At 58.2% G+C, this 13,149-nt stretch overlaps 1 protein-coding gene across 1 annotated transcript; it reads left to right on the top strand.

Moving 5' to 3' along the window:
- Nucleotides 1-4,904: 4,904 nt before the first annotated feature.
- Nucleotides 4,905-6,683, top strand: LINGO3 (leucine rich repeat and Ig domain containing 3). The gene has a single exon (XM_007108177.2). It carries the CDS (start codon nt 4,905-4,907, stop codon nt 6,681-6,683), a length of 1,779 nt encoding a protein of 592 aa, XP_007108239.1.
- The last annotated feature ends 6,466 nt before the right edge of the window (nt 6,684-13,149 follow it).

Below are 13,149 nucleotides of genomic sequence, written 5' to 3'. Positions count from 1 at the left end.
CACAGCAGTGAGAGGCCCGCGCACCGCAAAAAAAAAAAAAAAAAAAAAAAAAAAAAAAGCCGGACTGGAATCCAGACCCCCACCCTAATCGGGACCTGGGATCCTGGCCTTCTAACCCCACCTCAAGGCCCAGGCCTCCAGGAGAGGAAACAGGCCCAGAGAGGGTGACTCACTTGCTCAGGGCACCCAGCCCTCCACCGAGACCACCCTCCCGCCAGCTCTCCCGCTTCCCAGTCCAGCCAACGTCGGGGTAAGTGAATGAACAGGGTTGCTAGAGACAAAGTCAAGTCCCTGCTGTTCCCTCGCCCAGACCAGACCTTCTCACAGTGGAGGGGTCAGAACCCTAGGGTGGAGGGGGAGGCTTCACGAGCTCCAGCCCAGCTGCAAGTCCACCCACCCCGCACAGAGATGACAGGCCCATGCTGGGGGGAGAGGTTATAGTTCACAAACTGGGTCACAGCTGGAGCAGCCCCCGCTGGGCGCCAAGGACCAGCTATCCTCTCATCCCGGGAGCGGTTACAGCGCGAGTGCTCCAAGGGCGCCCCGGGACTTGCTCCCTTTGACGGGCGAGGTTCAGAGAGGGCGCATTTTTCATTGGAGGTCACACAGCGCGTCAGAACCGAGGTCTCTGCCGGCCTTTCCGTGACTGTATCACAGTGGCTGTGCTCTGGCCGTGCTGGCCTCTCGTCACTTAAGTACTTCCTTCCTGATACTGTTCTGTGACAACTATTTTTTTAGAAATTCTTCCCAACTTAAAAAAAAAATTTTTAAGTTTGTAAAAAGTCCACCTTCCTCTCTCTGCAGCGCCCGTCCCCGGCCTCCTTGGCTGAATGGCCCAGTCCTGCTGCCCGCGCCCCGCCCCCGGCTAGGCTCCCTTTCTCCCTCCCTAAGTCTTTGTATGAATGTCCCTTTCTTGGCAAATTAGATCATTGCAATCCCCTCAACACCCCCTTCACCCTTTTCCTGGATTTATTTCTCTCCACTTATGGCCACTTAAGGTGGGAGAAGGTATATTTACTTACCTCTTTTATTATCCGTGGGCTCCAAGAAAGCTGACCCCTTTGTCTCACGCACTGTGTGTCCTCAGCACGTGGAAAATGCCTGGCACAGTAGATGTTTGTTGACTGACTGATGGATGGAATCAACGAATGAGAGGAGACCAGTGTTACAGGATCTCCGCAGGTGACGATGAAAACAGGTCCAGCAAAAACAGAGCCGTATTTTGAATTCTAGCTGGATGAACTGCCAGGACCCTCTCCTGCCTCTGTTTAAAAAAAAAAAAAAAAAAAGATTAGTGAGCGTTACAGGGTGTAGAACCACCCCACCTCACTCCGAGACTGTCCCCTGCCACCTCTGACGTGCGGTGTGAACCTGAGCGGGTGACTTATGTTGCTTTGAGCCTCAGTGTTCCCATCTGTAAAGTGGGCGTGACAGTGAGGACCCACCCCTGTGAGGTTGTTGTGGGAATTAAATGGGCCTATCCAGGTGGAGCCTTAGCCCAGGGCTGGCCCAGAGCAGGGGCTATAGCAGAGTTTGCCATTTTGATGAAGATGATGATAATGATGAAGATGATGTTTCCAGTCCAGGAAGAGAGACCAGCTTTGAACAGGGATTTAAGGTGCATTTAAGAGAGCTTGGGGGGAGGGGACGGGTAGTTTAGTGCAGAGAGTCACCAGGGGAGTGACACTGGGGGCGAGACCCAAATAAAGTCAGGGAGAGAGCCATGAAGGGACAGTGGTCTGGGTCTTGCACAGCCCGTGCAAAGGCCCTGGGGCAGGACCATAGCAGGCATGTTGAAGAAACAGCGAGGAGGCCTGTGGGGCTGGAGCAGAGAGACCAAGGGGGAGAGAGGGAGGAGGGGAAGGCAAGGAGGGGCTGGGCGTGAAATTCTCTCCTGCAGAAGGAACAACGCAGGCAGCTCTGCCCCCACAAGGAGTCTGTTTGGGGGGCTGAACAACACCAGCCATTTCCTTCTTGGGGCAGAGCCAGGGAGGGCCTTGCTCCTCCAAAGCAGACTGCTGAGGAGCTGTGCCCCATCCCCGGCTGGGGGACAGTTACCCCTTGACCAGAGGGAGCGGCCTGGGCTGGGATGGCGACCTGGGGGGAGTGACCTCAGAGCCCCTTTAACGTAGAAAGAGATGGCTGAACAGGGAACCATCAGTTCTGACTGTCATGTCCCCTCCTGGGACACGGCCTCTCCACATGCTGTCCAGGGCAACGACATGGGAGAGAATGACCTAGAAAAAGAGCCTGGGAAGGGAGTTTGCCTCAGGGAAGGATTATGTTCCCTGCAATGCCCAGGTCGGGATTAAGGACAGTGGCAGTGGGAAGACACAACCAGATGCCTCTCACTCCCTCCCTCTGCCTCCCTGCTAGGTTCCCCAGCCGGGGACAGGGAGCTAAGACCTGTGACCTCCTGGAGGCCAGGGGTGCCTCGGTTTCCTCATGATGTGACCACCCTCTCCACTATAGCAACTCCCTTCCCACCACTCACAGTGCTGTCCCGAACGGTGTGTGAATTCTCAGGCGTTTCAGGGGCACCTGCGCTTGTGTTTATGTGCCCACCCAAATCAAGAACTGAGTTTGGTGTTTGATTTTATTTTGCCATGAATAAGACTGTGCTGTCTGTGATTGTTTGGCAACCTTGATTCCCCCTGGCCTCCTGTGGAACTACACCTCAGCCAGCTTTCCTTGTGGGTACATTTGAATCTCCCAGCATTGCACAATAATCATAGATTATGGCTTATTTGATCCCCTATTGATGGGTGCTTAGGTTAGTTCCATTTTTCCTCCATATAACTAGATCTCAGCTCTCTTTTTCTACTGAGTACATACAGATCTCCGTGATTCCACAGCAGGCACAGACCACAGTTTATTTAACTAATCCCCTATTGATGGACACTTAGGTTAGTTTTGGGATTTTTTTTTTTTTTTTTTTTTTAATTCCCACCCCCATATAACTACATCTCCACTGTCTTTCTTCATTGGTACAAGTCTCCCTGTGTTCCACAGCAGGCACGGACCACAATTTATTTACCTGATCCCCTATTGATGGATATCTAGGTTAGTCCCAGTTTTTGCTGTTCCAAACGACTCTGCAGCAAACCTCCTTGTTCACTCTGCTCCCATGTGTGAGTTTTTCTTACGGATCCATGGATATTCCTTTAGGTCTTCTAGCTGCCATAATGAAATACCACAAACATGGTGGCTTAAAACAACAGAAAGTTATTCTCTCTGTTCTGGAGGCCAGACATTCAAAATCAAGGTGTCAGCGGGGCTATGCTTCCTCCAGAGATTCTAGGCGTGGATCCTTCCCTGCTTTTTCCAGGTTCTGGTGGTTACTGGCAATCTTTGGTGGCCCTTGGCTTATAGATGCATCACTCCAGTCTCTGCCTTTGTTGTCACGTGGCCATCTTCCCTGAGTGTCTGCATCCAAATTTCCCCTTTTATAAGGACACCAGTCATTGGATCAGGGCCCACCCTGCTCCAGTGTGACCTCATCTTAAACTGATGACACCTGCAAAACACAAACTCTCCCCCCAGTGACGTATGGTTCACCTCTGGCATTAAGTTACTCGGGGCTCTGTGTGTGTTAATGTTCACCTAAAATTCCCAAAAGGGCCCAGGAAGGCCGGAGCTGGCCTCACCGCTGTTTAGCAGATGAGAATCTACAGCCTGGGTCCTTGCTGAGCCGGGCCTGTGGGAACAGTGAGGAAACAGGCAGCAAGCATGTGTCAGGGGGAGTCAGGGAATGCCTGGGGGCTTCAGCTGCTAAGATGCTGAAAATAGCTGCCTGGCCAATGGAGCAGCACCCTGAGGCTGCCATCTGCCTATGCCCTCCCCACCCCACCCGCCACCTTGGCTCCAGGATCTGGGCTGCAGCCCAGCAGAGTGTGGGGACAGGGGATGGAGGGCCAGCTGGCTGCCAGGAGAGATGGAGCAACTCAGAAGGCGCAGGTGCAAAGGCCCAAGCGTGTTGGCATCTGTCCCTCTGGGCCTCCCCAGCCTCCATGAACCCTCCAGTGCGTCTCCCACTCCCCACCCCCACTCACTGTACTCCTAGCCTCGCCAGCCACTCCTTCAGCCTCAGGGCCTTTGCACTGGCTCCTCCCCCAGCCTGGAACCCTCTTTCTGCGACACCCATGGGCCCTTTCCTGGTCATTCTTTGGGTCTGTATTAGCTTCCTGTTGCCAAACACAAAGTACCACAGACCGAGTGGCGGAAAACAACAGAAATCTACGCTTTCCCAGTTCTGGAGGCCGGAAGTCTGAAATCCAGGGGCCTCAGGCCATGCTCCCTCTGAAGTCTCCGAGGGAGGGTCCTTCCTGCCTCTCCCAACTTCTGGGGGCCCCCGCCATCCTTGGCTTGTAGACGCAACCCTCCAACCTCTGCCTCTATCTTCACGCGGCCTTTTCCCCCTCTGTGTGCATCTATGTGTGAGTCCAGACTTCCCTCTTATTGTAAGGACATCAGTCATTGGATTCAGGGCCACCCTAGTCCAACATAACCTCGCCTCAACTCACCACATCTGCAAAGACCCTATTTCCAAACGAGGCCCCCTTCCCACGTACCAGGGTTAGGACTTGAACGTTTCTTTTGGGGGAACACAGTTCAACCCAGCACAGGGTCTCAGCTCAAATGTCACCTGTCCTGGTCTGAAGTCACCCCCTCCACGGACCCTGATCACCTTGATCATCTGTCCACACTGCTTCCCTACCCAGCCCTTGGGTAGACACCCCAGAGGGGGATCCCGGGTCCCACGGTGGATAATCGCTTCCTGAGCTAGCTACTAGGATGGGCCGGGCCGGGGGGGGGCGGGATGGCAGGATGCGGGTGCTGACGCTGCCCGTGCCCTCAGGTGCCCACGAGGATGGTGGCGCGGCCCTAGGCCCAGGCTCCGCACCATGACCTGCTGGCTGTGTGTCCTGAGCCTACAGCTCCTGCTCCTGCCCGCGGCCCCGCCCCCCGCTGGGGGCTGCCCGGCCCGCTGCGAGTGCCCAGCGCAGATGCGCGCGGTAGCCTGTCCCCGGCGCCGGCTGACCGCGGTGCCCGACGGCATCCCGGCCGAGACGCGCCTGCTAGAGCTCAGCCGCAACCGCATCCGCTGCCTGAACCCGGGCGACCTGGCCGCCCTGCCGCTGCTGGAGGAGCTGGACCTGAGCGAGAACGTGATCGCGCACGTGGAGCCCGGCGCCTTCGCCAACCTGCCGCGCCTGCGAGTGCTGCGCCTCCGCGGCAACCTGCTGAAGCTCATCCCTCCCGGCGTCTTCACGCACCTGGACAACCTCACACTGCTGGACCTGAGCGAGAACAAGCTGGTCATCCTCCTGGACTACACCTTCCAGGACCTGCGCAGCCTCCGCCGGCTGGAGATGGGCGACAACGACCTGGTGTTCATCTCGCGCCGGGCCTTCGCGGGGCTGCTGGCGCTTGAGGAGCTGACCCTGGAGCGCTGCAACCTGACGGCGCTGTCGGGCGAGTCGCTGGGCCACCTGCGGGGCCTGGGCGCTCTGCGGCTGCGGCACCTGGCCATCGCCGCCCTGGAGGACCAGAACTTCCAGCGGCTCCCGGGCCTGCTGCACCTGGAGATCGACAACTGGCCGCTGCTGGAGGAGGTGGCCGCCGGCAGCCTCCGGGGGCTCAACCTGACCTCGCTGTCCGTCACGCACACCAACATCACCGCTGTGCCGGCCGCCGCCCTGCGCCACCAGGCCCACCTCACCTGCCTCAATCTCTCGCACAACCCCATCAGCACGGTGCCGCGAGGGTCCTTCCGCGACCTGGTGCGCCTGCGTGAGCTGCACCTGGCCGGGGCCCTGCTGGCCGTGGTGGAGCCGCAGGCCTTCCTGGGGCTGCGGCAGATCCGCCTGCTCAACCTCTCTAACAACCTGCTGTCCACGCTGGAGGAGAGCACCTTCCACTCGGTCAACACGCTGGAGACGCTGCGCGTGGACGGCAACCCGCTGGCCTGCGACTGTCGCCTGCTCTGGATCGTGCAGCGCCGCAAGACCCTCAACTTCGACGGCCGCCTGCCGGCCTGCGCCACCCCAGCCGAGGTCCGCGGCGACGCGCTGCGCAACCTGCCGGACTCGGTGCTCTTCGAGTACTTCGTGTGCCGCAAGCCCAAGATCCGCGAGCGGCGGCTGCAGCATGTCACGGCGGCCGCGGGCGACGACGTGCGCTTCCAGTGCCGCGCCGAGGGCGAGCCGGCGCCCACCGTGGCCTGGGTGACGCCACGCCACCGCGCGGTGACCGCCGCCAGCGCCGGACGGGCGCGCGTGCTGCCGGGCGGCACGCTTCAGATCCGGGACGCGCGGCCAGGGGACAGCGGCACCTACACGTGCGTGGCCAGCAACGCGGGCGGCAACGACACCTACTTCGCCACGCTGAGCGTGCAGCCCGAGCCAGCCGCCAACCGGACCCCGGGTGAGGGCCGCAACGACACGCAGGCGGCCGCGCGCTTCCCTCTGGACCTCACCACCATCTTGGTGTCTACCGCCATGGGCTGCATCACCTTCCTGGGCGTCGTGCTCTTCTGCTTCCTGCTGCTCTTCGTGTGGAGCCGCGGCCGCGGGCAGCACAAGAACAACTTCTCGGTGGAGTACTCTTTCCGCAAGGTGGACGGGCCCGCCGCGGCTGCCGGCCAGGGGGGCGCCCGCAAGTTCAACATGAAGATGATCTGAGAGGCCCCGGCCCACCTCCCGCGGCCCCCGCCGCTGCGCCTGCGCCGGAGGCCGCGTCTCCGTCTCCGCCCAAGTCCACGCCAGCCCGTGGCTGGCCCATCTGGCGACCACCTATGCATTTCCCGTAGGGGGGCGGCCGCAAGCCGGCTCCTGGCAGAACTTCCCCTTCTTTTGTAGAGACCCAACCACAGGACTGTTTTTTCATCAGGATGCATCTTTTGCAGAGTTTCTCAAGCGTTTTCTTAGGGTTTCACCCTGTCTTCCTGCCCCTCGTGTGGTCGCTGAGCTGGGCAGGGGGCGGGGAGTGCTCAGAGGCCCAGGGTCCTGGGCGTAAACAGCTCACACCTGGTGGAGATGGTCTACACCTGGAACCCCACGGAGGTCACCAGGGGCATGTGAAAGCCCTCACTCTTCACACCTGCGCACACACACACACACACACACACACACACACACACACACACACACACCCTGCCCCTGTCCCTACACCAGAGCACACACTCACACCCGGAATATACAACCAGACACACGGCCCCAGAGTGGGACACACACACCTCACACCCAGCTGATACTGAGCAGGTGCCCCAAGCTCCAGAGCTCACCAAGGGCTCTGGGGAGAGACCAGCGCACACCTGGGCCAGGCAGCTCACACTTGGGACACATTTCAGCTCACACCCAGACATTCAGCTCACACCCAACTCCCGCTCAGCTGGCCATCTCGGGGCAGATCTCAGGGGCTGCGCTACGGTCTCGCTGAGGAGGTCAGGCTCACCCTGAGGCGGTCCAGCACTCAGGATGGTCCCTGACCCGCTGGCCCAGATGCCCCTGCACCCAGACTCCCGCCCGCCAGGACCTGTTGGCCAAGCAGGGTGGGCTGCCCGTTAGGAGAAGCCATGTCCCTGGTTCCTGCCACCATCCCTCACAGCTGCCACCTGCTTCCTTGCCCTCACCACCCAGGAGGGACAGCCGTCCTGGCCCCTGGCCCAGGAGCATGGCTTCCAGGTGTCCCTCTCCAGCAGGCCAGTTGGAGTGACCTTCAATGCCGAGTCTGCACCACCCCTTCCCAGCCCCGTGGCCCCTTGCTCACCTCGGGAAGGAGACCAGAGCGTGGACGGTTCTCAGGATCCCTGTTATGGGCATGGAAGGGGCAGCGACGGGGAGAAAGGCCAGGACAGAGGTTCAAGCTACAGGGAGACCTGGGCCTGGGTTGTTGGGAGAAGGTGACAGGGGCACCTTGGTCTCTGCAACGTTGGGGCAGATCTTGGGCCAAAGAGTAGAGAGGGTCACAGGAAGACTGTAGCTCAGGTGAAAGAAGAGCTTCCCCAAGGTCACTGCCCTGTTGCTCTACAGATAGTGAGTTCCCAGTCACTGGGGGTATGCAAGCAGGAGCTGAGGTTTTGCAGAAGTATTCAGATACCAGACAGGGACCATACATGACCCTGCCTCGCCCAGCCTGGTCCTTGCCCCAACTCTCTACCTCGGCCAGACAACAGTTAGGGCATCACTTGGGGGAAGGGGCACAGGAAATTTTGTGTGGCCAGGCCCTGGCCAGAAGGGAGGTTAGACAGTATTCTCAAGGACCTTGTAAGAAGGTTCAAAGCCAGCTCTGTGCCCTCGCAGCTGTGTAATCTTTGTTGGCAACCGAGGACCACCTGGACCATTGGTGTCCAGGTCTGTAAAATGGGTCTGACGGTCAAACCTATTGCTACATACGTAGAGGCCAGGCCCGTGGACAAGCTTGATGATTGACTTGGATTCTGGATCCCTCAAGATCTTTCTGAGATGAGCCAGAGAGAAAGCTGTCCCTCCTGGACGTTTTGCACAAAGGATTCAGCCAGAAGGTGGAAGGGGACGCTGGCCATTCTCCCTGGGCTGGAAACATCGGGAGGCCCTGATCCTGCTTCCACAGTGTGCACATGGGCCAACAGGGCTGTGTGGCAGGCTGCTGACCACAGCCAGCCAGGGTGGGGACCCACCCAACCCCATTCATGGCAGGAAGTGAGTGAGGGCTGAATGGGGTGTCCAGCAGCCCTACACAGGGTCGAACAGAATGGACTAGTTTCGTTCCCTTAGCATCCTCCTGACCTTGGTTGCCACGACAACACTGAGGGCCCCTTCAAAACGACATCCAAGTGCCTTTAACATCATCAAGACAGGAGGGAGTATGTCCTCAGCAGTGTTAGGACTTTTAGAATGTCAGCATATTGAGATCTCCCAGCCCCCTCTGCCCTCCCCCTGTCCCAACATCAACCAAGACCCCTAGCCCCTGCCCCCCACCCCTACCCTGCTGTATTTGGTGGGAATCCAATAAAAATGAAGCCAATTTAATAACAAACTTCAGGGTTTTTTTAAAATTCTCATGGGAAGCATGGAGGCAGAAAGTAGGGGCTGCTGGGGGTCCCTGAGGGAGATGCCTGGCTTCAGCACCAAAGCTGACCCTGGGTCATAGGGCATTTGTGGAGAAAGACCCGTGAGATAAGGTTAGAGGTCACACTTCAGCAGTGCCCGTACTGTTCCCAGAGCTGTTCCCTGTGCTGCCTGTATTTACTCCCCTGTGAGCTGGGTCCTGTTATGACCCCATTTTACAGGTGGGCAAAGGGAGAGTCAAGTCCCCAGCTAGGGAGAAGCAGGGTGCCGAGAGGGACCAGTGGCACTGGGCTGTCCAGGGGAACTCTTGCCCTGAGCTTGGTCCAGGGGCAGAGCCAGCGGCAGGGAGGAAAGGAGAAATGAGGTGCAGACCCACTCCCTCCCTGCTGTGCCTCTGGAGCTGGCAGCTTCTTCCCCTGGGGCTTCCCCTGGCCAAGGGCAGCTGAAGGGGGACCCGCCCCGTTGGTGGCTAAAAAACCAAGGCGGGGCCCCTCAGAGGGGTGTCTGTGGCCTCAGTGCTGTGTGGCCTGGGGGAAGTCGCTGCCCCTCTCTGTTCAGTGTGCTCATCTATAAACTGGAGGATTATGGTCCTCTTTTATGCAGGGAACTGTTTGAGCTTCCTGTGGCTGCTGTAACAAAACTTAGCGGCTTACAACAACTGAGATTTATTATTTGACAGCTCTGGGGCTCAGAAGTCTAAAATGGATTGGCAGCTGGTCCTTCCGGAGGCTCCAGGGCAGCATCGGTTCCCGCCTTTTCCAGCTTCTAGAGGCGCCGCATCCCTGGCTCGCGGCCCCTCCTGCATCCTCACAGCCAGCAGCGCAGCTTCTCCCGTCTCTCTCTGCCTCTGACCCTCCCGCCTCCCTCTTACAAGGACCCTGGGATGACGCTGGGCCCCCTGGGAATCCAGGGTCATTCCCATCCTCATCTAATCAGCAACCTTCACTCCCCCCTGCCGTGCCACATAGCATATTCACAGGTTCGGGAGATGGACATCTTTGGTGACTGTAACCCTGCGTGCCACAAAAAACTGAGGCATTTTTCTCAGAAATGCAAAGTCATGAGAAATTCGGGAGGATCTGGCATCCCGAGCCCTTGCTCAGGGCGATGCCAGAGATGCAGAGAGCCCGGCCCCAGCTCCTGCAGCGCTCCAAAAACACTTCCCGAATAAAAGAACAGCTTTACTATCTGCAGAGGGTTTGACCCTGATGTGGGGTGGCCGGCCAGGGCTGACACACGGGGGCCACTTTTCAGGGTGAGCTGAGGCAATCGGTCCCCATCTCTAGGCCTCAAGGGAGGACTGTCCATTGGGGCTCAGTGGGGTGGTAGGCACATTGGGGTGCTGAGCAGATGTCAGCTGGCATCTGCTCTCCTCCCCCACAAAGGGCCCCCAACCACTCCAAGGAGGGGTCATCTTGAGGCAGGCAGGGGGGCCCCTGGGCACCAGCTGCCCCCCACCCTGCCTGTCCTGGGTGGAGAAGTCCGCAGGGATGTCATTGCTTGTCCCAGCCTGGCCCTTCTGCCCACCCCCCAGACCCCACCTCAGGGTCAGGCAAGTGAGGCACTGACCTGGCACCCAGAACTCAGTCATCAAGATCAATAGTCTACAAACAAAATTAATTCATGCCCTGAGTCCACAGTGGACACAATATCAACCCTTTAGATAAAGACAGGATCCACTCTGCCTTGGCATGACCCTGCCTCACTCCCCAGACCCTAATCCTGGCCCTGGTGCCAATAAAACTTTATTTACAAAAACAGCCCGCCAGCCGGAGGGCCATAGTTTGCAAATAAGGTTTTTTAAAAATATTACATTATTATATTACAATGTTATTTATCTTGATTACTGGGTTGTGTGTTGTTGTTTTTTCAATCACACTTTTAATGAAAAGATCATAAAATAACAGTTTCTCATCACTGTACATCAAGACTGCACACTTCTAAACGGAGAGATCGGTGAACTGCTTTACTATGACACTTGAGGGTTGCATACCTGCAGCTCTGACCTGAATTTATCCAAACTCTCGAGGGAAGTGAACTCGGTGTGATGACTGACCGTAGCGGTGGCCAGTACAGGAGTGCGATCGTGGTCCCCCCTTCCTGGGAAGGGTGCGTAGCAGGACAAAACAGCTATAACCCCATCTCTCCCCCTCCCCATCGAGGTATTTGTGAATGGGCCAGTGCCCAACCTGGGGTCCCCCAACGGGGGAGGGGGAAAGCAAGTGATGGGTGGGGGACAGAGAGGTTCCTCTCAGCACCTGGCCCCCCCAGGGGCCCCGCCAAGTGGAGGCGGGGAGCCCTGGGGATCCTCCCTGCCCTGAGTGAGGTCTGTTATGCAGCATATTTGAGGTCAATAAATTACAGCAATAAATAGCAAGGTGAGGTAGGGGGAGGGGTTCCTGGTAGAAAATTAAAGTGGGGTGACAAGCCCGGGGCAGGGTGGGTGGTCCTAGGCAGGGGGTCCCGGGCAGCCTCAGTCCCCACAGTGTACACCCACCCCCTGATTTGGAATGTCAGACTGAGGTCAGGCCCCGCTCCACCACCCGCTCCTGGCATCGGGTTCACAGGTTCAGTGATGCCCAACCTGGCTCTGGGGAGGCGCGAGGGCCTTGGTGCCTGCAGGGGGCCGGTAGGGCTGGGATCCCTGCTCTCTTCTGAGGCCTGGCGCCTCTGCTTTCGTCCCCACCCCCCCACCAAGCCAAGGGGATGGGACGGATGCGGCCGCCTCTGCCCTGAACCCAGCCCTCCCGGCTGCCCAGGCCTCACCCCGAGTCCGGACGGCCGCGGGCAGGGCGGCTGGGGTCCCTGCTGGGTCACACTCCTGCACACGGCCAGCCCAGTGCATTCTGACGGGTGGGAGTCGGGGTAGCCCACCGCTGTGTGAGGTTCTGAAAGTCCGTCTGGGTCCAGACTGTTCGTTTCACAGGCTGAGGTGTGCGGCTATGCTGCGAGTCTCTGAGATTCGTATTTGCTTAAAGGTTCCTCTTTCCTTCTTTGCCTTTTCTGCAATCCTGGAGGAGCCCCGGCGGCGGTGGGCTGCGTCTGGCGGGAGCGTGCGGTGGCGGAGCCCGGTCTGCCGCTCGCTCGCCCCAAGTCTGAGAAATAAATACATTCGTCACTGCACAGACATTGATACAAAAACAACACTGTTCAGAGCGTTTGCACCGTCCGTGCAGTGTTTGCCCACTGAGCCCCTCCCACGGCCAGGGTGCAGGTGGGGGTCCCCCGGGGCGGGGACCCGCTGGAGCCCACGGAGCTGCGCAAAGGTCCTGGCTTTTTGGCGTGAGAGGGACCCTCACATCAACCCATCCGAGGGTCACAGGCAGAGCAGCGGGATGGGGGCGCACCTCCATCCCCAGGGCCCAAGCTCAGGTCCTGCGACCACAAGTGACAGCCACCCCTGCTGTGCCAGCTGGGCTGGGAGAGGCCGGGCTGGGAGGAGGGCTCAGAGGCCTCCATGCCCGCCCCAGGGCCTACTCAGAAGGGGCTCCGGCGGAAGCTGGGGTGCGCTGGGACTGGCCTTTTATCTGCTGAGGTCTGAAACTGTAAAAGTTTATGTAGGGCTTCCCTGGTGGCACAGGGGTTGAGAGCCCGCCTGCCGATGCAGGGGACGCAGGTTCGTGCCCCGGTCCGGGAAGATGCCACGTGCCGCGGAGCGGCTGGGCCCGTGAGCCATGGCCGCTGAGCCTGCGCGTCCGGAGCCTGTGCTCCGCAACGGGAGAGGCCACAGCAGTGAGAGGCCCACGTACCACAAAAAAAAAAAAAAAAAAAAAAGTTTATGTAAACAAACGGTGAGATAAGTATATTAGTATCTTTTTTCCGAGCCCATTGAGGTTCCATACGCATTCAAAATGTGCTTTGGTTTAAAAAATAGGTTTTGTGAATTTGGGTGTGAGCTTTTTTTTTTCCTTTTTTTTTTTTTTTTTTTTGTCGTTGTTTATCCTCTCTCCTACATGACATCTGCTATTTTCTGTTTCCTGTTTCTCCAAAACATTCAGGAGTTCAGCAACTAAAGCAGAGAACTGTAAGCCGCCCTTTGGCCTCCAACAGCCTAATCTCCTGGTGAGGCTCTAACACACATCCATGCACACGCTCAGGA

This window comes from Physeter macrocephalus, unplaced genomic scaffold, assembly GCF_002837175.3.
Source record: "Physeter macrocephalus isolate SW-GA unplaced genomic scaffold, ASM283717v5 random_385, whole genome shotgun sequence".
In the NCBI taxonomy this organism is placed as follows: Eukaryota; Metazoa; Chordata; class Mammalia; order Artiodactyla; family Physeteridae; genus Physeter; species Physeter macrocephalus.
The sequence above is the reverse complement of the archived record's forward strand: the minus strand, read 5'-3'. Positions and strand labels throughout refer to the sequence as shown.